This window comes from Triturus cristatus, chromosome 7, assembly GCF_964204655.1.
Source record: "Triturus cristatus chromosome 7, aTriCri1.1, whole genome shotgun sequence".
Taxonomy (NCBI): Eukaryota; Metazoa; Chordata; class Amphibia; order Caudata; family Salamandridae; genus Triturus; species Triturus cristatus.
Window position 1 is genome coordinate 764,053,200 of NC_140590.1, and position 27,199 is coordinate 764,080,398.

A 27,199-nucleotide genomic window follows, 5' to 3' on the forward strand; every position below is an offset into this window, starting at 1 on the left:
TTACTTGGACATTTAGGCTATTAATATTTCTTTTGTAATTGCTTGATTTCTCATTTGGTGCTGGTCTTTTCGCTTAACATGTTTCTGTTTATTTGGTCAAATGATGTGAACAGATATCTTCTTCAATGGGGCTTGGCCTGCAATTCTGGGATGGAAAAAAAGGGTTGCACAGCATCACAGCATGCCTTTGCATAGAGACCTTTCTTTTTGTGGTGTAGTGCAATCAACAGTTGGCCCTAAACAAATCTTTTATCACTTTCTACTACTGGTTTCATTGAATGGAACCACATCTCCTAGCTATCTTACTTTGGAAATATTTCTAGTTTTCAGTCACACTTCACATTGCCACATGACTTTAACAACCATCAGTGTAAATGTCTCCATATTAGATACTTGTATTTCTGCTGCACGTTGAGCCATTTTAGAACACATTCCCCTATTTGTAGTCACTTCATTATAAATGCGTAGCATTTCCCCTTTTTGGAACAATTTCTTCCAATTATGAACATTTAGCAGATATTTTCAAGCTGCTTATCCTTTTCAATGGCTCCACACATACCAGACCATCTGTTATTTCTGAGGTTTTAAGACTCACCGAATAAACACGTTAGCGCTGTCTTATTGTTGGCTCTTTTACTGTTCTCACCATGTTTTAAGGCTGACACTTGCTTACATTATTTTTTTGACTTGGATTTCTTTCAAAGTTAGTTTTTTCTTTGATGCTGTAGGTCACGTTTCTATCAGTTGTTTAGCTTCTCAAGACCTTGCTTTGATCCAGCCCGCTGTCTGCAGCATAATTTCCATTTTAGAGTTAATGTGGGGCCTAATTATTTTTACTTGCTGTTGGCATGCCTTAAATTGCCACCATCATTCAAAAGCCATTCACATTTTGTTTCATTCTCATATCTCCTCACTTACGTGACTGGACAAACATGCACCTCATTGCAGCGCCTGTGTTCCTTATTCGCGACCTCCTGTCAGCTTGAAGTAAAGCCCGCCCATGCTTTTGTCATAAGATTGCATTTATCTGCTTCCAATGCTTGACCAACTGAAGGATTGTTCGAGTTAGCTGTTATTAATTTTCGGCAGTACTTTTAAACAATTTTTGTATTGTGGAGAGCAATATGGTCTCAAAACCACTGTACATGCAAATTTGCAATCAAAGCCTCGAATTTCTATTCATAAAATAATTTCTTTGTAAATATTAAATCATCAGATGTTTGTGAGTTGACAGTGTACATCTTTTTGCTAAAACCTACCCTAATCATACAAGTGATTTCAGATTTCCTCAAACTAAAATGTAAACGATCACTCAAGAGCATGCATGTTGTGTTATGCTATGTTATGCTATGTTAAGTCATGCGCTCGGTAAAGTCCAACTATCCTGTGTCTCTCAGCTGTGTTGACTGTGTGTGTTTTGTGCTGTCTTGTTTTCTCTTAAGTGCGTGGCTTCATGTTGTCTTACATGCTACACATATTTCCTCCAAGTTCGTTTAAATCATATGTGAGTTTTTAAAACAAGATGCCAGTATTTTCACAATTTAATGAAAACACTTTATTGTCGGTGATGCCCCTTCTGACTTTTTTCAGTCAGGTTTAATTTCTGCCAACGGTTTGTTTACCACTTGAATGCATTTGCGAAAACTGACATTTCTATTGTTTGAAATGTTTCAGACTTTAGTGAATAATTTGTGTTCAATAGTTTTAGCTTTGCATATTTCTTAACATGTTTATTTTAGAACCAGTGTGCTAATCATGACATGAGTGACTCAATGAAAATTACTTTGGAGTATACAGACTTCAAGGTTTGGTTTACAATACAGATTCCATGCAGGCCATTTGCGTTTGGCACACAGCCTTTGTAGCAGGAGTTATTTGAAAATGTACAGCAGGAGATAGTATAAAACTATATCCACCGATATTAGGTGCTCCCTACTTCCAGCTCTGGGAGATTTTCATGTACACACTGTTTCTTTCAGTCAGAATCTTCTGGCTACTTAGTAGATTCAAGTCCAATGCTTGGTCTTACCCAGCTGGTTAGCAAACCGAATCACTGACAAAATATCGAAGGTCAAAAAATCGACCTACAAAAATATCGGAGCAAAAATATCGATGTCAAGAATATCGACATCCTATCTACAACATGGTAAGCACAAAAATATCGAAAATAAAATATAGAATGTCAAAAATATCGTTATTAAAAATAGAGTATTTTTTAGTTAAAAAAAAATTTGGAAAATAAACCAAATAATACTTATAAATAAAATAAACATAATTAAATATATTTTATAATGTTTAAAATTAATAATTAATATATATAATTTAATAAAACATTAATTAAACATATACATATAATATATAATATATATACTTACTTAATAATCAGTTTAAATAATTGTTTTAATAACGTATAACTTGTTAAAAATTATTATAAATTACAAATACATCATACACATAAAATAATAACATGAATACAAATTAAATAATTATATATAACACATTTAAAAAATTACATTTCATTTGAATATTGTTAAAATTAATTATATATTACATTAGCTAAAATAATACAAAACATATTAAATAGCACTGACAATAAAACTACTACTCCAGCTCCAAAAAAACACAGTAAGGAAAATGTTGGATAGCGTAGAGCTAAAATTTACTATTTCCACTGCAGGGAGTGTAACAATAGGGAAAGTGTTGGATAACGTACAGGTATAAATTACTATACCCACTCCAGGGAGTGCAACAGTAAGGAAAGTGTTGGATAGCGTAGGGGTAAAAATGACTATTCCAACTCCAAAGAGTGCAATAGTAGGGAAAGTGTTGGATAGCGTAGGGGTAAAAATTACTATTCCCATTCCAGAGAGTGCAACAGTAGGGAAAGTGTTGGATAGCGTAGGGGTAAAAATTACCATTCCCACTCCACAGAGTGCAACAGCAGGGAAAGTGTTGGAATGCGTAGGGGTAAAAATTACTATTCCAACTCTAGAGAGTGCAACAGTAGGGAAAGTGTTGGATAGCGTAGGGGTAAAAATTACTATTCCCACTCCAGAGAGTGCAACAGTAGGGAAAGTGTTGGATACTGTAGGGGTAAAAATTACTATTCCAACTCCAGAGAGTGCAACAGTAGGGAAAGTGTTGGATAGCGTAAGGGTCAAAATTACTATTCCAACTCCAGAGAGTGCAACAGTAGGGAAAGTGTTGGATAGCGTAGGGGTAAAAATTACTCTTCCAACTCCAGAGAGTGCAACAGTAGGGAAAGTGTTGGATAGCGTAGGGTTAAAAATTACTATTCCAACTCCAGAGAGTGCAACAGTAGGGAAAGTGTTGGATAGCGTAGGGGTAAAAATTACTATTCCCACTCCAGAGAGTGCAACAGTAGGGAAAGTGTTGGATAGCGTAGGGGTAAAAATTACTATTCCCACTCCAGAGAGTTCAACAGTAGGGAAAGTGTTGGATAGCGTAGGGGTAAAAATTACTATTCCAACTCCAGAGAGTGCAACAGTACGGAAAGTGTTGGATAGCGTAGAAGTTAAAAATAACATACTTATAAATAAAATAATTATTTAAAATAATTAGTGATTTAATTATTAAATAACTCAAAATTATTTACAAATACCAATAAATAATTATTACAAACATAACTACCAAAGAATAATTAATTAACAATACATTAATAATAAATACCAATAAATAATCATTAATAAATATTAATTACCAAATAATAAATATTAAACGATAAAATATTTTTCATAACCAAAAACATATGAATTATTAGAAAGTAAATACCAATTAAAAAATATTTAACAACGGTAGTGGTGGCCACATCTGTTCTAGATGCGGCTTAATAGCGGCTGATGATGTCCATATGTTTTTTTCCTGTTCCAAATTGGCCCAATTCCTTCAAGAAGTTCAAACATTTATTACTGTTAGCCTTAAAATCCCCTTGGTTTTATCAGCTGAATTAGTTATAATGGGTTGTGAAACTGATACATCAATGAATAGAACGAGTCATGTCACTGCTTTAATATATATTGCAATGTCGCAAATCCGATTATGTATTACATCAGAATGGAAAAATTCTGCCGCCCCAACCTTTATGATTTGGAGAGCAAGGATCTTAGCCCTCCACAGGTTGGAGTCAGCCGTTTTTTCACGGGGGGGCAGCAGAAGACGGGAAAGGGGCACACTAATATGGGCCCCATTCACACATTGGTTGGAAGGCTAAGTGGTATATAACTGGCTCATATAACGCCAATTTGATCTTGCTCTATTCTTGGTAATACTGCCAATGTAAAAATGAATTGTTTGTCTTTTTTGCTTTTTAAGTACTGTTAAATACAGGGGGACTGCTTGACTGTAATATCTGTAATAGATTCTAATGTTATTCAACAAGATTATATTAATTCTCTGTGTTTTCAAGCGAACAATAAAAAATTTAAAAAAAAAAAACAATTAAAAAAAATATATACCGCAAAATAATAATTATGAAACATTAATTACCAATTAAAAAATATTGAACTATTAAATATTTTTCATACGCCAAAATAATAAATATTAAACATTAATTACCAATTAATAATTACTTAATAATATATTAATTAGAAATATCAATGCATAATATTTAATTATATTTAATTCACAGTTAATGATTAATCAACAATTAATTATTTTTCATAACCAAAATATTATAATTTACAATATTTACCAATTAATAATTATCGTCCAATTAATTAATTATCAATACCCAACAACAAATTTAATAATTACCTAATTAGATTTCAATTACTTCCAACACTATTCCCCTATAAACGCATGACACACTCCACTAATAAAATAATACACTTAACATAATTATCAATTAATCAACTAATAAAAACTAATTGCCAATTAATAAAAATTAATTACCAATTAATACTTAATTAACAATAATATAATTATCAATACCAATAAATGAAAATAAATTATTACTTAATTACAATTAAATTACTTCCCACCCTATTCCCCTATAAACCCACAACCCGCTACAGAACTTAAACTCTAAAAGGTATTTAAATGAATTTATAATTCCTAAAAATGTATAATTAATTCCATATAATTAAATTACTTCCCACCCTATTCCCCTATAAACCCACAACCCGCTACAGAACTTAAACGCAAAAATTAATTAAAATTAATTTATAATTCCTAAAAATGTATAATTAATTCCATATAATTAAATTACTTCCCACCCTATTCCCCTATAAACCCACAACCCGCTACAGAACTTAAACACAAAAATTAATTAAAATTAATTTATAATTCCTAAAAATGTATAATTAATTCCATATAATTAAATTACTTCCCACCCTATTCCCCTATAAACCCACAACCCGCTACGGTACTAAAACACAAAATTGACTTAAAAAAACATTGTTAACATATAAAAATTGTATACATATATTTTAAAACCAGTAGAACACTTAACAAAAAACATATAACACATAGATATGAAATACATAATAAAATACATAACAATAATATAAATATCGATATTAGTAACATCAATATTAGTAACATCGATATATTTGATATCGATATTACTAACTTCGATATTACTAACATCGATATTAAAATACTTACCTTAGGGTCGATATTCTGTCCATAGATATTATTGACATCGATATTCTGTCCCTTCGATATTTAAAACTCGATATTAGTGTAGGTAGATATTTTATTTTCGATATTTTGGCTGCTCACCTAGCAAACCTACTCTTGTAGCCGGTTATAACGTAGATCCCATTTTTGATGTGCACACATTTCTCTCTGATCTTAAATACTGTCCGGGGGATCGTAAGTGGGCAGCTTGGCATATGTACGGGGGAGATTTGCCTGTCTCCCACTGTGGAGCTACAACGCAGTGAAGAACGATTGCATGCCCCATTAAATATCGAGGGCGAGATGCTCGATTTATGAATCTCTTTTGTACCAATGTGCTGAGAGTAACCTGCCCATATATTACATCTGATTGTATGTCATTGATGATTTGCATGGCTGTTCTACTTGTTATGTTGCTTAATAAAAAGAGTTTAAAAAAAGAATACTGTCCGGTATCTTGGTCAGAGCATGTTGTGCTGAGGTTCTTGCCTCACGTTTGACCTATTCGAGCACAATCAATCCCATCCACCGCCGAGATAGTAGGCAGCGCAATTTCTCCAAAGCTAATATTACCAACTTTGGCTCCATGCTGAAGGTACCAGTTTGCATGTTAGAGGAGGACTGACAGAAGCATGATAGAGTCAATACTTGGATCCACTCTGTGCTTGAATCTGTCCCACCCATGCTAAGAGACATTCTATACCATGGTTTATCCCAGTCTTGGCATCAGTGAAACCTGCCTAAACGTTTATAAAGGACCTTGTGCAGCAAATAATCGCGGACAGAGCTAAATATGATGCTGCCCTGCGCAAACAGAGTTTCGCCTTCTGATGTGTGCACAGTATTATGTGGCACATCTTTTAAATGGTTATAATATCACACAAAATGCTTTCTAAACTTTCAAGGATTTCTCAAACCCAGGTTGTGTCGCTACCTTTTTAGGGAGAAGATTGTTAATATCTGTCAATCATTTCAGAATCAACATAAGAGGAAGTTCGAGTCCTTGAGAGGGTTGGGAGCCGGAGTCAGCTGATTTCTCTAAATCCTTGTCTGTGTTGTCCGCATTTAGACCCTTGACAGGGCATGGTCAGTCAAAAGAAATAGGCCCACATGCCAATCAAAGTCGGAAAGAGTTACAAAAAATAAGAACTGTGATGCTGGCAGTCTCTTCTTATTTAAAGGGTGCTCTATACTGGAACAAAATTATGATTTCAATGTGCAAGGACTTGCTATATCGGTTGCCATGTTTTTCCTTTAACCTGTTTGCTAACTGCTTTCAGAATGTGTGATCTGAGGTCTATGCGGTGGCCTGTATGTTTTAATGTTTTTAATGTATTTATGTGTTTTTTATGCTTTATCTTTTATGATTATGATGCACAATCAAATAAAGATGTATTACACATTATTACACAACATCTGTGACTCACTGAGCAAGTTAGTCAGAGGGTCGGCAGAAAATCGTATTGGAGGGAACTCGGTAACCAAAGGCAAAGCACAAATATACAGTGCTTTTTGAATATAGGCTTACAATGGGAGTTGCACAGCTTTGTAAAACAAAGGGAGCACACAGGTGCGTGGGTCTAAAATGATGACCAGGAAATAAGACTGGCCTTCAGTTTTCACAAGAATGTAAAGTGAGCAAGATAATCAGCCTTTTTAATCTTGAGAGTGCAGATGTGAAAGAGATGCTCCAAAGGTCACAAGACAGGAACTTAACTTAGGCACACTAAGCACGAGGAAGAGAAAATGGATGCAGCTGTTATAGGTAATGAATATTAATTTCTAACATTAATAAAACTTCCCACTTGCTCTCTTTGTTGGTGAAACTTTTGGATGCATCAGTGACAATTAAAATATTCACTTTCATGTTCAATTCAGATTCAAACAATTCTAAGCTTTCAAATCTAGGTAATCCGTATCCTGAGTTTTTACGATGGAGAGGTACCTTAGATTCCGATGGAGTCTCTTGATGGAGGCATTAAGAAAAGGACAATAATGTAAATAAGGATAAACCCTGCAAAGATGCCCAAAACACATTCAAAATCATCATTCCACAACCTCCAAAAATGCTTATCAACCACGGCTAAATGCTTCACCCTTAAAAACCCATTCAATCATCAATTATATGTAATTCCCTAACACTCTCTTATTTGATAAATTTGTTCATGTATGCCTAAGGAGACATTAAGTATGAAAACTTTTGAAACCTACAATTGCGCAAACCGCAACTTTGGTAGCCAAGATACAACTCAAAAGCCATCGTATTCTATAAAATTACAGTTGGTTGTGCTTCCAATTGGTCAGAGATAAATCCAAGGGATATTGCGATTGAATTTGCTACCTTTTCCAACACTTTATCCAGTTATTGGATTTCATAGCTAGACAGTCGTACTCCAAAACTAGAAAACAGAATGGCAGTGAAAGATGCAGTCTCAGAAATGCTATCGGGTAGCATGGCATAAGCAGGAGCCAGACCAGTCCTTTGACAACCATGCATAGTCACGATTACTGTAAATGCTCCAGGCTGATAACAGGTGTGGCTGCGGTTAGGGATGAGGGAGGGGGTTCCCACATGGGAGCAGAGTAATAAAGAGATGGTTCTGCATCATGTCAGGAAGGGGAGGGAAAGTGTGCACTCATTAATGCCTACAAAATGCTGCCATTTCTAGTCCTGCAAACCAGCCTATAAGTAGTGCCCATAAAATGAACAACAGGGGATGAGATTTGCTGGTCTGGGAAACAGAGACCTCCAGTCCCAAACCGAATGTTGACTTAGGTATTGTCACATTCAGGAGGAGGCGCCCTTGCAGGTGTATTACAAGAATTGTTCTTCCTCAAAAGGGATAGGAACCGTGAGGGCTCCCCGCTTTGTAAACTATGGGCACATAGGCACAATGGCAGCATGTCAAGAGACTGAAGTTCTGCTTATATTGTTCCTGGAAATTCAGGAGGGTACTGTCACAACTGAGTGACCGTCGGTGCCAGAAGTGAGTGGGAGGCTTACTGATTACTCCATGCTTACAACTCAGTCATTCCAAGCACAACCACCACCGTGAGCCACACGACAAGGCTTGCAGTGAAGACGATGGCCAGACCCATTGAAGTATCGGATAGTGATCAGCCGTCCAAGGGTCACAGGCCATAGCTGTGTGGTACAGGAGGTGCTGCAACACCATGAGAGCTGTGTAGCTGATTAGCAGTGACAGCGGGAACTCCCAGTAATGGGGCAAGAGTTCAGCAACCTTCACAGGAAGCTCCAAGCGTCAAGCCCTGGCTGAGAAGTTCAATATATTGCAGTGGACAATTAGAAACCTACTACCCCAGGTTATCTGTCATGTCCTGACTGAAAGATGTCTGGACAACATTGTGCTCTTTCCTTCAACAATCTACATCTGCCCCTCTACAGGCACGTCATGTAGCAGCTATCCCCAGACAAGTAAGCCACTTACGCACAAAGGACCACCAGCATCTAAAAATAAATTGCTAAGTGCGTTTGACGATCACGTTTATTTATTCACAAAGTTAATAAACCCCTCTAATGTGATGCTTATCTCATAAGTTGTTTGACTTCCTCCTAGTGCAAAAAATCTTCCTCGTAAAACAAAATGTTTACTACTGCTCTTCCTTTTTGTATTATATCTGTATTGTAAATCCAATAAATGAATAATAATAATAAAAATCAGGTGTTAACACTTTGATAGGAGGTGCAGAAACTACTTGGTTGACAGGAACAGATGCAGGTTCAGCTTGGTGGACAGGGTCTGGAGTCTCTCAGTTCAGTGATTTGCTTGTAATGTGATGCATAAAATCAGACAGGCACACCTTGACACTTCATTGCAGTTGTTGTGGTGAGCAGGATCTGGAAGAGACCTTGCCAATGGGTTGGAAAACTGACTTTTGCTAATGAATCATTGAATGGATCCACTCACCAATCTGTAAGCAGGTGGAAAGCGCAGCTGTACATGGGAATAGAAATTATTGCAAACACAAGTCATTTGGTTGCAATATTGCACTCATATCGTCATTCAGTGCAACTCAAGTAAAACTGGAGAAATCGAAGCAGTAGAAGGGACTAACATCAGATGACCCATTATTATGTCATAGGAATTCAAGTTAGCGTTTTGTTAGAAGTGCCGACGCTAGAGCTAATGCACGGTTACAGAGCTGCATATCTGTGTACAGTCACAGAGCTCCTGCTTTTTTGGACTTTGGTGTTATTACCATTGGAGACAACCATAGGGTGGGACCAGATTTATGTTGCTTATGTCCATTGGCTCCAACCTCTCCAGCTCTTCCTCCATCAGCAGGTACAGGTAAAAACGCACTCTTCGTTACCACAGGGCTACCAGCTGTATTGTTTTGCCTATGCGAAGTTTGATGATGCTATTCTTAGGGTGGCCTAGGCCTCGGGACAAGTGGCTAAAGTACTTAAGAATGTTTTCTGTGTGGAATGTGTAGATTTGTTTGGCAAACAAAATCTAAGCCTATGTCCTCAGCAGTGTGGCAATTCTGAAGTGCCCCCACCTCTTCTGTGATGACATGGAATGAAGTATCTGCTTTCTGAACTTTGAATTGCACTTGGACCTTCCTGCTAGGATAGAGGTTGTTGACCTCCAGAGGCAAATAGCTTTGTATATGTGGGTTTCAGTTTGGGACAGGGGCATATTGATTGGTTCTGTTGCATGTCCATCATGTTTACAGATGCCCTTGTGTCGAGCGATGCTTCTCAAGTATTTTGACTTCACACATTGGTTGTAATCTCTACTTCCCTGTACCTCTAATGGTGTAGGATATCAGGAGTAGTTCTTCCGATTCATCCTCATAGTCGCTGCCCACATCGGTAAAAATGGTTTGCACCCATAGGATGGCTGTCTTTGAATGTGCGGATTCTCAGTGGCAAGAATGTTCTGGTCTCCTCAGTGTTCTTCCCCCTCTGCCAACTTCTCTGCAAAGCCTGGCAAAGTGGTTGCCTATGCACTTGGAGCATGACTTTCACTGTCCTGGGCGTCTGGATTGGGTGTGGATTTCTGAGCAGCAGTTGTCATAATGATTTGTGGCTGTGTGGGATGTGGTGTTGTCGGGTCATAATGATGGTTGTCCCTGGATCGCTTCCACCACTTCCACCTTGACTTCTGGTGGCACATCATGGTTTGGCTTGATGATTACTCTAGGCAATGTGACTTTCATTTGCTTGACTGAGGTATTCCAAAGTTCATGGGACCAAGACAGCACAAGTGTATCTTCTAGCTTTATGACAGGTTCTCTGAGAATTAGTCTGCATGGTGCTGAGGGCCTGCATCCTTGGATTAATTGTATCCAGACGTCTTTGGTGGAGTTGTCATTGGTGTAGGTGCTGGCCATCTCCTTTAAATGGGCAGAACAGCAGTCAATGTTTATACCTTTTCACTGGCTGACTTGCCGTAAATTAAATCAGTCATAGTTTGGGTTTATATGTGGGTTGAAATAGGTGTTTACAGCTTTTAATATGAAATCATAGTTATAGGCGTCACCTGTGATGGGTAACTTTTCAAAGAATGTCTACACATCTTCACTGACAAAGAGTATCTTCTCACTGTGTTGTCTGTTTCATGGGCCTCTCTAAAGTAGATATTTAGTCGGTCCAACCGTGTCTTTCATCTTGGTGCACTTATGGAATGGCCTGACAGTTCACTAAATGATAGCATGTGTGGAGGTGCCACCTGGGGATTGTACAACAGTTTCTTTATTGTTGCCTACTCCCAGGGCGTTGGCATTGTGCTGGTCATCTGCCTTTGTGGGCTCAGGGTAGTGGTTGTTGCACATTTTGTTATTGGTGGGTAATGAGGTTAATGTGGTTGCTTAATCTCTTTCTCACCTTTGTGTTGTCTGATTAGCCTCTACTGGTCTTGGGACCGGATGGTCAAGGGGCTAGTTCTAGTGTCTTCCCTGCTTTCAAGTTCCGCTGATTGTATTTTTTAAACATATTTTATTAGGTTTAGGTTACGCTGATTCTTTTGTGCTTCACCATTGATGGGGTTAACCGCTGAGTGAGTCTGTTCTGCTGTTCTTACTACCTTTCTGGTTCTGTGGTTGCCTTTATCACAGTATACCTGTCCGAATCTGGTGTTGGAGTCGGCCCACAGTGTTTTGAGGCACCGTTAGGTGGCCCAGTGGCTTAACTTTGCAGTTCCCCGCAGGCAGTACACAACAGGTGTTTTTCCCTTTTTTACTGTGTTGCTTCCCAAGCAGGGGGTCTGTTAAGACACCAGTGCCAACGTTCTGCATGGCTGGGTGCTGCAGTGTTACCAGTGTTATGACGAAGGACAGCCTGGTAAGTGATGCCGATGCTCAGCCAGGTTGTCCATATTCGTTGTTGCCAGTGCTAGTTAGTTCAGCACAATGTGGCGTGGATAGCATGGGATATCCCCAGTGATTCCACTCCTTATCATCATTGTAAGAGTGGTGGATCAGTCCCTACATATGGCACGTGGTGTGCTGACATACGAGACACACACACTGGGTCACTTCTGGAATGGGCCATGAGCAGATCCAGTTCCCTATATTTATCCAGTTGGCTGTGCCCAGTGGCAGGGTGCATGTGACATGGCACCTCATCCCAACCTAGCTGTAGGATGGCTCACTACCAGCACAATTCCTATCATTTGCCTGGCTGGGGAGACAAACTGTAAATAATACACTGTTTGAATCATGGTTGGTGATGTCCAACAACTAGAAAAACTATAAACTAGTGGTGCCCAACGTTAGTTCTTGAATCATGGTTGGCGATGGCAGACTATAAACCAGTGGTGTCCAGCATAGGTTCTTTAGGGATGGATCCAAGCTTATAGTCAGCGGCCACTCTTACAATGGCTTTTATCTTGATGTGTCCACATGGTTTCAATAACCAAAAGATAATAAGGCTTTGCTTGACTGGAATGTCATCATTGAGGATGAACCTGCTACAATGCACTGTTTAGCTGCTGACTTACAAATGTGAGTGTAGTTGAGACTCACTGCCCACTGTCAAATATCCTCCACTATTCCCATTGTGTTTAGTGCAAGGACTCAGCCACTAAAACCAAATGTTTTTTGCATCATGTGCTTAGAGTCTGCATCTAGAGGCTACCTCTCCCGTTCAATATGTCTTCCTGGGCTGCCTGTCAGGTGATCTAATGCTCTTGCTAGGAGTCCTTATTCCCTTAATATTAGGCAATGTGTGAAGGAGCAGACTCTAGTTTGAGCCAGAGTGTTAGTTGAGAGCTCCTTGAGGGTGGATGAGCCCTCACAGGGATGCAACATGGTCTTGCCTATAAAATGTATAAGTAGATATTAATGATTAAAGGACGGCAGAGGACAGTATTCCAGACAACACCATCTTGATAATGTTCCTTCAGCAGATCCGTGGGAGTAGGAGTGAGGGGCAGTTCGGGAAGGGAGTAGTCTTGCTATCTGTATGGGATTAATATTTAGATCTCACAATCTGTTTACATTCAAACAAATGTCCATTTTGTTTAGTGATCATTACCATGTGTATGTTACTGTTGGACGTCAGAAGTCTGAGGGACTTTTATGGTTCTTGTTAATTGGAATCAAAATGGTCTGTTGGAATATTATTTGGTTGTGCTACGTAATGTTTAGAAGTGAGTAATATCAGAAAGCAATCTGAATCTAGAAGTAACTAGAGTACCAAAGTACTGTTTATATATTAAACATATTGGATACAGCCAGTTGGGTATGTTGAATATAATGTGCATCTTTGCATGTGCCGTTTCATTCAACTAGGATGTCCAGTTGTCTGTTGCTAAATTTGGGGTGACTATTATGATTTTTTGAAGCATATTCACCCAGTCTTATGTGCCTGGCCAGCTGAAAGAAGGCTTGATCGCCTATCATCTGCAGATAACCATCTTCCCATCTCAAACACATTCCCTTTTGCCAACTATAAATTTACTTACATTTACCTACATTGGCCAAAATGCTGGAAAAAGGAGCCCCTTAATATTGTCCCAAGTTTAGTGTGGCTTCAGGCTATGTCGTGGCACTGAGACTAATCCGCTGGTTTTCTGAGATGAAACCCAGGGGCATATTCTCAAGAACATGTGATAACTACCGCAAAAGTAGCTTAATGCAACTCTTCACATCGCAGTCTATCGCTGGAAAATAACTCTGTGTCAACGTGGTATTCTCAACACTGAGGTACCAAGCGATAGACCCACAATAACGCATCAAATGAACGCCTTAAAACCAACACGACGCCGCAAAAACGCAAAACACAAACGCGAAAATAGTAGTGATGACGCCAATCGCGATACAAAAATCAGCGAAAAGCAGCCACAGGCCTGCAATTCCCACGTGTCATGCGGGAAAATGCACTATAAAAGTAGGAAAAAAACATACAAAAGCCAAACAACAGCAAATCACAATGGGGGTAGCTGGAGCAAGTGCAGAGGACAACCAGAACCCCACAAGCCCCCCGGAGGACCAGTCTGGGACCTCGGGGTCAGGGAAGGGCAAGGACAAGAAGAGTAGGAGGAAGCCATTCAGTCCGCAGGAAAACAGGATCCTGAGAACAGAGGTGGTAGAACACCATCAACTACTGTTCGTCACCTCCACTGTGTCACTGGCAACTAAAAATGGAACATGGCAGACCATCGTGGACAAGGTGAATGCAGTCGGAGTGCTGATGAGGACAATGAAGAGGTCAAGAGGCGCTGGAATGATGTGAAGCGCAAAACCAAGCAGGAACTCACAAACAACCGGAAGGCAGCAATGCAGACTGCAGGTGGGAGTCCAGCGCCACAGTAGGAGTTGGACGAGATGGAGAAAATGGTGTCCACCATCATCAGTGGGGAGATGGTGGCAGGAGTTGGGGGAATGACCGGACACAACAGCAACAGGGTGAGTAATGACCAGGGACTGGGGGGACGGGGGAAATGGGCACAGTGGCACACATGCACAATTAAGCATGGCACATCTGCGGACAAACCATGCCCCAGACCCCCAACTCCCACCAAGAGACCAATGCACCCAAGTATGCAACATCCCAGCACTGTATAAGCACAGAAGTCAGAGGCACACCGCATGTAAGGGATAAGAAGCAGCCAAATCAAAGCTGCAGGGGCGACTCCCCCAAAATGCGGCACACACACATTACATGCAGAGCACATCAACATTGACAACGATGTGGCACAAACCGCAACACGTCCACAACAGAACAGCAGACACAACAGGTGCCGCTTGTGTGTAGAAACTGGCCAATCACATATGGCATTGCAGGGAAATGTGAGCTGACAATGTACAAGTACAAACACACATCCGTGATGTTGTCAATGTCCACTGTCCCACATCAAATAGGCAGCTCCCCCAAACACTCACAATGTACATTGTCATGCAGTCTGAATGTAAACATGTACAAGGCGTCAACACACGTGTGAACACAATGTTAAACTGCATCTCCCCTTCACATTGCAGGGGGAAATCCAACACCTCATGCAGAGCAGGCCGAACTTCTCTTCTCTGATGACGAAGAGGACCACCACACCTTTGACTCCGACGCCCTCCAACAGCTCGTGGAGAGCCTCTAAAGCCCACTTCCAGGAGCAGGGCAGCCCAGCTGCTACGAGGAGAACCCACCCCCTGCACAGAACACACAGCAGGCAGCACCCACCACCACGGCTGCCTCCCATGACCCCCACGACGAACACATGGCCTTCCAACGCCATGTGTTGGGGTGCTAGGAGAAGCTGGCTGAACAGGTGCAGCCAAACTAGCCGCCATACGTGGGTGTCTAAGTTCCATCAAGAACCACTCACTGTCCCTAACGGACACCCACAGTCCGCTCCATGCTCTCTAACGAACCATGGCTGACATCGCCAGAGTCCTGACTCTGAGACAAGAACGACTGTCTAGTCAGAGTGGGTCCAGTGATCTAGCCCGGGAGTTGGGACTCATGCGGAGGATCATGGAGAACATGGAGCGGGCAGAAAGAGCGGCTGCCACGGCTGCACACCCGCGAGAGGTAGCTGAGTCCCTCAATGCCCCAAAGACCATACTCATGGCATTGCTGCCACAAGGCCTGGCACTGATGCATGCTGCTTCTACCACTCCATCCACATCTCCGGCCCCTGATGTGTCAGTACCACACAGTGCGGCGGACATTCCACCTCCAGCTCCTGAGGTGTCACTGCCACACAGTGCTGGAGACAGAACACCACAACCCACATGTGAGCCTCATGCAGCAGCAGAGGATGAAGATGTGGATGAATCTGCCTCCATGGTCAGAAGGACGCAGTAGCATCCATCTCCGCCATATGGCCTGTTTCTGCTTGGTTCTGCCCTCTGCATCATCACCTTCCACTGTCCCACGATGCACTCTGCGACACTCATCTTGAACCTCGACATGGACTGCCATATTCTGTTTGGTCACCAATGACACAGCTATCAGACTGCGGACTGAACTCCTCCTCTTCTGAAGGACTCTGGCTGGCCCGCCACAGGCAAACAATGTAAGGTGGGGTTTGCATGGCCCTGTACTGCTCCAGCTTCAAATATCCACTGAATGTGTAATAAACATTCATGTTCACACGGATGTGTCATGTCTATGATCTGTCAAGTGTGGAAGTATGGATAAATGTAGGGTCAGTGATTCCCCCTTACGTCCATGTTGCTCATGTTGTGGGACTTGGGTCACAGGGTGACACATTGCCGAATACGGTCCGGGTGACGCAGACACTACAACGGAGACACACGCATTAGTTACTTCCTTGTCTAGCCCAGGACGGAACCACGCCCAGAGCCCCGGGGTCATTGTTCACACCCTTACGCTGGACTGGCATACGCCAGGCCAGCCAACTCCGCTTACGCTCACAGGGGGGAGACAACGCTACATGTCCCAGGTCTTCCCTGTAGGGATCTGCTGCTCACAGGTCTAGTTGTCAGCATTCCACAGCCACTCCCTCATGGCTGGTTTACATCCACACCACACCCATCCAGCATAGCTGAAACAGGACATGTGAGCCTGCCAATAAAAAGGGCCTGGCGCACGTGCTGGACACCATTTCCACGCTCCACCTGGGTGTCTCTGTGTGGGTATCATTTATGCATGAGGGCCTAGGGCCCTGCCACCTCACATTGCCCAGTGCCAGGGGTGACATGATGGCGTCCGCACCACGGGACTCAATCATAAAGGGTCCATGACTTGCGTTGCACAGACTTGGTGGCACCGGATACACTGCAGCAGGCACAGGCACACCGCCACGGGATGGTGTCTTTCAGTGCACTGAGGTTGGGGCACCTAAAGTGCTGAGCGGGTGTGCAGCCTGCTATGATGCACCATCTAGGTTGTCCGGAATGGTAGGATTAGTGTGAGCTCTGCTGGACCGCAGTGTAGGCCTGAGCCAGTGGGCAGTGCGGGCCTCCCACCACGTGGCGTTGCCTCGCGGTTCACAGAGTTAGTGGCACCTCAAGAGCTGAGCAGGGGTGCAGGCTGCGATGAGGCCGTGTGCACTGATGTGATCTCTGCCATTGCGAAATCAAGACCCAGAATCAAGTGTGTGACCTGTGTGTGTCGTTATGTTTTGTTTTGTCTGCCAATGTTCTTCAGCAAAGCGCCGGGACGCTCCTGGGAGTAGCCGTGCGCTATAGAAGAAATAAATTAACATAACATAACATAACCTGGTGGCCCACGTTGCGGGGCTGCATGATGTGGAGGCTGCCTGGGGGTGGTGGCGGTGGGTGTTGTTTCCCCATTGGGGCTCTGGGCTGCATGTTCATTTGTTCCAGGGCATCTGTTGTTCTTCATGTGTGGCTCTGGGCTGTGCTCCCTTGTCTAGTGCCGGTTGTCGTCCGACTTTACACCAGGTAAGAGCAGGTGCTAAAAACCTGCAGCTAACGTGCCTTATCGCATGTTTTGTCTTCTCATCGCTAATCTGGCTGGTCGTTGAGAATGTTGCGGAGTGGTGTTGTTGCGGCTTTTGGCACGGGAATGCCTACTCTGCATCTCATTAGCGTTAGTTGCCAGGGTCATCTGTGGCGATGTTTTTTGCGACTGCTATCGCAGGTAAACTGATGATATGGGCTGTTAGCACCAGCTTGTGAATGGGGCAATACATATATCGCGACTTTGGCTGCAATAAAGTGCCAATAACTCGGCGATAGATCCTTGAGAATATGCCCCCCAGTGTTTTATCCGTAAGGTAGTCGCAGCATTGCTGGTACTGTTAGATCTGTATGCAGCCTATGACATGGTGGACTACTCCATTCTCACTGAGCTGTTCTCCGCCAAGGCCTGGGCCTCACCTCAGATGAAACATACAGATTGTTATGCTCCGTTTCTGACGTCCAATATAAGCAGATTAACCTCGGCCCACTCACATCAGAATTAAGCACGCATAACTGTAGAATCTTCTTTGCCAACAGGCAACGGTTCCTTCAATTGACTACCTATGTCTGCTTTTTAATCTCTTCAAGAAGAAACATTCCTATGATGATAACGCATAGATTTACATTAAATTATCTGCTAGCTACATGACACGTCTCCTCCTTGGAAAACTGTAAGCTGAAGGAACAAATTGGGCATTACTGGTGAAGGCTTTCATTAAGTCCCAACTGGATTACTGCAGTACCTTTTAGTAAGAACTTCACATTCTCCAGTTGGCAGGCTTCAACAGACACAAAAGACTTCCATCAGTGACATGCGGAAAAGAGGCAATGTCTCCACCACCAGTAAATCACTGCACTAGCTATCTCTATTTGGACAACATTTGTTTTAAAAGGGCTGCCTCTCCTTTAAATGTCTTAATCATCTGGCCTACCAATAGCTTGCTCAAAGTTGTGGCCTTGTGCACTTAACATGGACCTCTGGTGAAAAGATAAAACTCTTTTAACATTAATAAGTTCCACCTTGCTTCTTCTTGGTATAGACAAGACTGCTTTAGAATGCTTGGCTGATCGACATTAGACCTATGGCCTTGCTAACCACCTTCAGGAAGAATTTAGTTAGTTTAGGTAGGATTTATAAGATCAGTGGTAAGAAACTCAGGGCTAATTTATATGTTGGAGGTAAGGATACTCTGTTGTAACTGCGATGAAGTATCCTTACCTACAACATAATGGTCCTCCCACCCAATTTAAATGAGGGCAGACCTAAGGTGTAACCACGTGGAAGCTACTCTATCTCTGCTATGGTTACACCCCTCTGATGGCCCGATGGCCTAATTTAGATGGGCGGACATCCAGGTCAGTTCTTACTGCTCATCATCACCAGGAAAACCATGGCAATAAGAGGCAGTGAAAACTGTCTAACATCCCCGTCTCAGTGAGAGATGTCTCCTATGGTGAAGGGTGCATTTTTTATTGTATTTTTTAAAAATCCAGCTTTGGGTTTTTTGTTTCTGAAAATAAGAAAAAAATAATTTTGACGGAAGAGCCATACATTAAACTTAAAAAGCATTGACAGAAGCCATTGTAATATTGGTTGCTGTCAATGCTTCACAAATGACTGTTAGCTTGGCAGTCATTTTTAAATTTGACAGGCGGTTACTTCGCCAGGTCGATGGAGTAATTTATTCTGTCCCACCAACGGAGTAAACGCTATCCGCCAACTAATATATGAGGCCCTCAGTCATGTAGATAGTGCTATTTATAAATGATCTACCTCCCTCCCTCACTGACACACTCATTGTGTAGCTTTCATGAAGTCTTGTGTACATATGATAATGGTAAGTTTAAGCCAGTATCTTCTGGGTGATTGATATGGTTGTTGTTTACAGGAGATGGGTGTTTGTGATGGGTATGTTGTTGAGGTGACAAGTGCATGGTCATCTCTATGATCAGGGGATGGGGTGTACAAATGATGGCGCCCAGAACTGCATCTAATGTGTGTGGTAGGTCTCTTTGAGCCATGATTACAATTCAATATGGATGTGCCACTGAGGTGGCCAACACTTAACCAACTTCATGGCTTGGAGCCATGCTGTCTACATGATCGTACCAGGAGTTGTCACATGAGCAATGGTGATGTTATTTGAAGTCTGACTACAACTCGCTATGGATGTGCCACGCTTAGTTAACTATATTATGGTGCTGCTAGTGATTGGCAAAGTCTGAATACAATTTGCTATGTGTGTGCTGTTGAGGTGGCACACATTCAGACAACTGTATGGCTTGCATCCTTGAACTGCATGTGGCTGTGCCAGGAAGTATGCCTAATGTGTATGGTGGCGTGGTGTTATTTATGAGAGTGACTTGTCATCGTGGATTTGCTGCAGAGGTGGCAAATGCTTAGCCAGTTATAAAGCTTGGAGCTGCATTGCACACTCAGTGGAGCATGAGTTGTGTCTAATGGATACTCTCAGTATGACATAGATACTGTACTTACTTATATGTGCTGGATGGCTGGTTGACCTGTGGGAAAGAGGAATACGGAGAGGCAATGCATGTTCTGAAGACACAAATACACAGATTCTGCACCAGTTACCTAGTTAGGCTCAAGATGTTCATTTTGAATGTGTGACTGGGCTGGCATTGAGGGCAAGGTGACCTTGTCCTCCAGAGGCCTAGCTGCATGAGCCTCATGAGTAACGTTCTGAACTGCCTACCCTTTTCTCCTCTCCTCTCCCCCCTTTGACTGTCACTTGCCTCTTGTCTCTACCTTTCACCTGCCTGACTCTCTGGATTCACCGTCCTCTTTCCCTCCCTGGCACACTCTCTCCACCCCTCATGCTGATCCCTCTTCTTTCTCCCCATCCCTCACACTGATCCCTCTTCCTACTCCCCATCCCTCATGCTGATCCCTCTTCTTTCTCTTAACCCCTCATGCTGATCCCTCTTCTTTCTCTTCACCCCTCATGCTGATCCCTCTTCTTTCTCTCCATCCCTCGTGCTGATCCCTCTTCTTTCTCTTAACCCCTCATGCTGATCCCTCTTCTTTCTCTTAACCCCTCATGCTGATCCCTCTTCTTTCTCTTCACCCCTCATGCTGATCCCTCTTCTTTCTCTTAACCCCTCATGCTGATCCCTCTTCTTTCTCTTCACCCCTCATGCTGATCCCTCTTCTTTCTCTTAACCCCTCATGCTGATCCCTCTTCTTTCTCTTCACCCCTCATGCTGATCCCTCTTCTTTCTCTTCACCCCTCATGCTGATCCCTCTTCTTTCTCTTCACCCCTCATGCTGATCCCTCTTCTTTCTCTCCATCCCTCGTGCTGATCCCTCTTCGTTCTCCCCACCCCTCATGCTGATCCCTCCTCTTCCTGTCTTCCTCCGGTGGCTCTCATTGGTCTGTCCCATCAACCTCTCTCCCCCGCCTGCCCCATCACACTCGCCTCCGCCTCTGCTCTCCTCTCACCTGCAGGTGCTGGAGCGTCAACCATAACATGGGTTACTGGTGGATCATCCGCTTCCCTGTGTTCCTGTCTATACTGGTAAGTTGTCCGTCATCCACAGACCTGGCCTTATCATTCTCACAGCTTGAAATAAGAAACAATCCACACTGCGATGAGCAGCCTGCCTTTTCATTGTGGTCTCATTCATCAATTCATTCATTTGTTTTTTTATTGTTTTTATTGATTTTTCACCGCAACATCAGGCAGAAAATACCGAATTAAAGGTACTCAGTAGTTATCAAATCAACAGCCTTCATCAACTAATGGTCCCACTGTACATTGCCATCTTAATCACATTAAACTTATGCATACAGTTTCCGTGTTAACACCCGCTAACCTTATATAATTTTAGCAATGAACATTCCAATTGAGGGTAAACATTGGCTAGTACCCAAGAAGTGACTGTGACTTTTAATCCGAATAATATAACAGAGATTAACCAATTCATTCTCCACCCCCCTCCCAGCCCACCCACGTCCACCGGTGTGTGTTCACTAACAGCAGTCCATGAAATATAAAGCAACAATCTACACGGCATTACTCAACCTGAAATCGTTAATACAGTACATGCTAGCCTCTAATCGCTCTGTTACAGCAGACAGGTAGTGTTGTTACAGGGGGTTTCCTACTGCCCATGGGGTTCAAGGCGACCCCGTTGGCGCGTTCAAATCCTGACTTGCATCTGAACCTGTCTCAAGCGCTTGTAGCAATTCGACTAAGGCCTCCCATGCCTTTGCGACCTCCAGTGCCTTATCATTGTTAGTCCATTTAGCCTTCTGAAACCGGACCATACTTTTGCTCGTTGCCCATATAATTAATTCTGCTTTCCACCTCTTAAAGTTGGGCCCTTGTATGGCCTTCCAGTGCGTTGTAACATCTCTTTTGGACAGCAGCAACCCCAAATCTAAAAACTTGCTCGTTACCTTTGTTTTGGGCATATGGAGAAACCAATGGAGTAAACAGGTACCCATGTCCGGCTCTACTCGTCGTTCCGTAACCTCACTGAGCAGTTCAACTACTTCCTCCCAATATGTTCCTATTAGTGGACAATCCCACAACATGTGATTAAACTCTGCCCCGTCTAGATTACAACGCGGGCACTTGGCTGTATCGATATGAAAAAAAGGTGATAAGTCTTTGACGGGGAATTAGTACAAAAAATACTAGGGAGACTGATCCTCAACAAAATACAGGACTGGGTTGAGGAGTACAGTATATTGTCACCCTTACAAGCTGGTTTTCGTGCTTCCATAAGCACCATTGACCAGGTGTTTTGTTTTGTTTTAATATACTGGAAAGTGGTGGTCTTGGGCAAAGGCAGTCTGTATGGTGCCTTTGTTGGCTTAAAATCCGCCTTTGATCTTGTTCCCCGCTCTAGCCTCTGGGCAACCCTCCATGAACTTGCCATACCCACTGAACTCCTGACCTTCATAAAGAGAATGCATGAGGGTAATTATGCTAAGATACGATGGGGTTCCCAGGAACAAGTTACTAGCTCTTTCCCTGTTGAGCGGGGTGAGCCAGGGTTGTGTTATGGCGCCGACCTTGTTCACAGTGTAGTTGACTGCATGACCCGTGTGAACACTGATGCCCCGATTTTAGCTGGGTCTAAAGTCCCGATTTTAATGTTCGCGGACGATACGTTGATAATTTCGAAGACCCCGTGTGGACTCCAACGAGCTCTGAAAGTATTTGAGGATTTTTTTACTGCTCGGGGTCTCGAAGTCAACGTCTCGAAAACGAAATTTATGACTTTTAACCAACACAAAGTTTTTAAAGGTGGCATCATAATGAACAATCGCCCTCTGGAGCAAGTTAGGGAGTTCATATATCTAGGGGTGAACATACAGAGTGATCTCAAGTGGAATCACTAGATTGATGTGGCCACACTGAAACACAGGCAACTTTCGGGGGCCTTACGTCTCGAGCAAAACAGGTCCTTTACGAAACCTATCAGACCGGTGCTCCAGGTATATGACACTAAAGTGGTAAGCTCAGCTTTATACGGTGTTGAACTATGGGGATTAGATAACATATCCAAGCTCATTTTGTCAGAAAACAAGTTTCTACGGGGTATTACCAACCTTCCACAAAGCACGCCATTGTGCCCGCTGTTTTATGATCTTGGGAGAAAACCCCTTTGTGACACCGCAAAGCTACGTATTGCGTTATACTGGCATAGACTGTGGACTACACCAGAAATGGCACCATATGCCGCTGGCTTTGCGGATATAATCAAATCTGACATTTTCCACAAAATCAGCTGGCTTCGTGGCATTAAAGATATTTTAGCTTTGAGAGGACCCCCTACTGCTTGTTTTCCCTCAAAGAAAGGTTTTAAAAGAAAAGTATTGGGAAATGGTCGTACTCAACAAATTAATAACTAGCGAATCTTCCTCATTAACAGGAAGATTCTTGGATTTTAAAATCACCCCGAGTCTGGAATTTTATTGGGATTCTGTCACTAATCCACGGAACAGGAAGCTGTATTTTCAGCTGAGAGCAGGTTCGCTGCCCTTTGGGTCTTTTGCATCAAGGTGGAACAAATCAGGCGACAGTAAGTGTCCTAGTTGCCAGGCATGTAATGAATCAGTTGCACACATGCTATTTGTTTGCCCACCTTATGAAATACCACGAAGGGTGTGGTTGAGCCCTAGATGCAAGACCATGGGGACAAAAAGTAGATTGGTAGCAGAAAGAATCCTGCGTACCAATAACACACCCCCTATCTCTCTAGCAGTTGCAAAATATTTAGGGTGGATGTGGATAATCAGGTCGAAATCCAGCCCTGCCCAAAACGTGCTTGTTTAATTGATTACAACTTCTCTCAGACACAGTGATTTTATCATTTTAGTATGAACTTTCATTCATAGTGTTTCATGAAATGTGATCCTTGTGCTAGGGTCTGACCAACTGCTATAGTGGCGATTGTTCCAGAAGATAACTATCCATTGCTGTTTTTATGATGTACATATTTGTCTACTGGTCAAACATGCTTATTTTATAATTCATTGATATTTATTGTATTATTGTAACACTTTATAAATGTTTTATGTGCTTTTATGACTATGCGTTGAATAAAGCTTGCTTGACTGACTGACTGAAAATACTTATTAACCTTAGCCGGAGTGAGGTACGCCCTGTGTAGTATAAAGAAGTGAACCAATTGGAATCTGGCATTCCTGGTGCTTTTCCACGCTCCTCAAACTAGTTGATCCATGTCTTCTCTTGTACCTAGATCTGCCTCCCACTTCCGTTGCAGGTCCCTCAGTGGTTCCATTCCCTCACCTATCATACGACTATATAAGCATGTAATTGATTTGAAGGTCCCCGCTGCCATCACTACATATTGTCAAGCCATGGCCGTCCTCGGTTCCAATAGTCCCTCCCTCCAATGACGCTGTGTTGCCGATACCAGAGCCGAATGGAGCAAGAAATTCCCTCGAGGGAGGCCATATCTATCCTGCAAAGCTTGATAGGGTAACAGGGTGCCATCTTCATACAGGTCCCCGAATATTTGAATCCCCAGCGTCTCCCACTCGGCCAGCGCAGTCCAATCCCCCCATGTGGGAAGGTGGTACACATACCCAAAGGTATCTCCGGGGCATAGGGACGGGTAAATCCAGCTCTACGCTGACACTGGTTCTAACATAGGCGCATCGTATTCATCAATTCATTCATCTGACCTTATTCTCTGTTTAAGAAGGGAAGAGATGGGGACATATGTTGCTGTGGGCGATACACTGGGAAAGAGGTTTCTGTCCATCACAAGTTCTGATGAGGGATGATGTTGAGTGGTCAGTGTAAGCAGGTGGGAGCACTGGGCCAGATAGGATGAAAGGATGCTCCCTTCGGCATGAAAGCTGAGTTCAGTGTCATAGACCTTACTGCTGGCCTTCCCACAACCGATGTACTGTTTGGAGAGAGGATCAGCTACCCATGGATTGCCTTCCGCAGGCCCACCTTGTGTTCACACCCACAAATGAAAACGGAAGCAAAACAACCTTTGCCAGCTCGCACTCTGACTCATGGGACCTCCCAACCCCCGCCCTGTGGTGCTCTCTGCCAACAAGGGGCCCTCATCCTTGTCATTGTAATCTCCCACTTAGAGAACTGTCACAACAACTTCCGGATACTTAGATTACCGTCACAACAACTTCCGGGTACTTAGAATAGTGTCACAACATGTTCCTAGTACTTAGACTAATGTCCCAGATTCTTTCTGGCACTTGGATTAATTTCACAACATCATTCTGGCTCTTAGACTACAACATTTTCCTCGTACTTAGATTATTTTCACAACATCTTCAGGGTTAAGACTACTATCACAACACCTTCCTGGGACTTAGACTACTGTTACAATCTCTTGCTAGTGCTTGCATTACTTTACTTGTATTAAAGTCACAAGACTAATATCACAACACCATCCTTGTACTTGGACTGCTCTCACGTCCTCCTGGTTCTTAGACTACTGTCACAACATCTTCCCGGCACTCCCGCAAAGACTTTCCCGAAATTTTACTCTAGTAATTTTCTTGTATACTGTGCCCCTTGAAGGCTGCTTCTAGGTGAGGATATAATAGTGAGGTTAAGGCCACACGTAGGACCCAAGGAAGAGCAACAGAGAACAAATCACTCCTTTTCTAAATCTTGAAACTCACTGAGAATATGTTTTACCCAAAATAGGATTGGAATTTAGTGTAGTGGGAAAGAAATGTCCTTAACGGACAAGAACTCTCACTCACACAAAGGTGACATGCTTCATCATTGGGCTCCCTCCGCACATCGGGGCCAGCCGGTCCCCAATGTGGGATACAACGCCTCATCTAATGTCGTGGCATGGGGAGGAGCTGAGGTGTTTTTAGGCAAAGGGATGCCGTAAAATGTTAGTGGTGAGTGAGGGACAGAGTGCTGTAAAAAAGTGCAAGGAATCTAAAACTTTCTCAAGGGCTCAAATAACTTTATTAGGTAGAGTCCTTGGAAAGGGTTAAAAGAGCAGAGGACAGGGGGGTTCCGAACACATATCCCCCTTCAGATGTCAACATGTTTCTGCCTTTCTTTGGCTGCTGAAGGAGTCCTTAGGCATTCGTCATGACCAACAAATATTAGTCACTCAGTAAGTGTGTATGCCACAATCATTTAAATTGTAATCAAATGCCTATACTGGCCGTTTTCAAAGGTATTGTTCGTTAATTTGTCACCTCCATCTGAAAAAAAAGGAAGGAGCAAGATACATTTCGCCTTTCTCTTCCAAAGGAAACGATTCATCTCCCACACACACTAGTGCAGTCCACCATCGCTGAAATCATGTGAAACACTAACATGTAATTGAAACCAAAACCCAGAAAGAAAAGGGAAAAAGAAGAGAAGAGGTTACCTGTGGGAGGGAACTGGCAAGGACTCTCTATAGCCACTAGGTACCCGTTCAATAACTCTGGCACACTGAACTAGAAGCAAAGGAAAGTGACAACAACCATAATGGCAGAAATGAAAAGGATCAGCAACTTCTTTGATCAATAATCAGAATCGCTCCACATTTTTGTGTTTGTTTAAAAAGGCATACAAAGGACACTCGACTGTTGATCAGCCTGTCCCAAAAATAAAGGGATGGGTCTCTTTCAGAAGGCTGAAAAGCAATGATCAGAGCGTCATCATGATCGTGCTTCCCATACACTGCAGCACGCAAGTTCAAGTTCAAGTTCAAAAGCTTTATTCGGTATGTAAAATACAACCATATAAGCAGAACAAAACACATAAAAAATACATAACATCCAATAAATACCTTATACACTGGACATGACTGAGAACAATATGTAAACATTGTTAAAGTGCATAATGCTAATTTATCCACGAAGCATATACGTTACATTTTTAGCAAAGTGCGTGTTCCATATAAGTGTCTAGTATGTGCAGATGTGCAAAAGATGCAAAGCCTAAAAACAAATCCAAAAATACATCATTCAGAATTCATTTGAGCTACAAGATGCATAAAAGGAAGAAAAGTCTGGGCGATACCTAAGTGTACAAAATACATAACAAAATTTGACTAATCGGTACAGACTATGGACTTCTTTATATTTATGCATTTGAGCACATAAGATGCCACAAAAAAACAGGTATCAGGACTTTCCAGAGTTGTTAAAAACTTCATTGCTGATTTGGTAGAACGTATCTTGTGTTTTAAAAGGATAGGTTTTAG

The 27,199-nt window shown here is 42.4% G+C and overlaps 1 protein-coding gene across 5 annotated transcripts in view; it reads left to right on the forward strand.

Moving 5' to 3' along the window:
- The window catches only part of GCGR (glucagon receptor), a 482,251-nt gene that overhangs the window by 422,508 nt on the left and 32,544 nt on the right, over positions 1–27,199 (forward strand). For all 5 annotated transcript variants that reach the window (XM_085617519.1, XM_085617521.1, XM_085617523.1 and 2 more), the window contains exon 10: positions 20,970–21,039. In XM_085617519.1, coding sequence (XP_085473645.1) covers positions 20,970–21,039 — 70 coding nt within the window. The remainder of the gene's footprint in view (positions 1–20,969; positions 21,040–27,199) is intronic.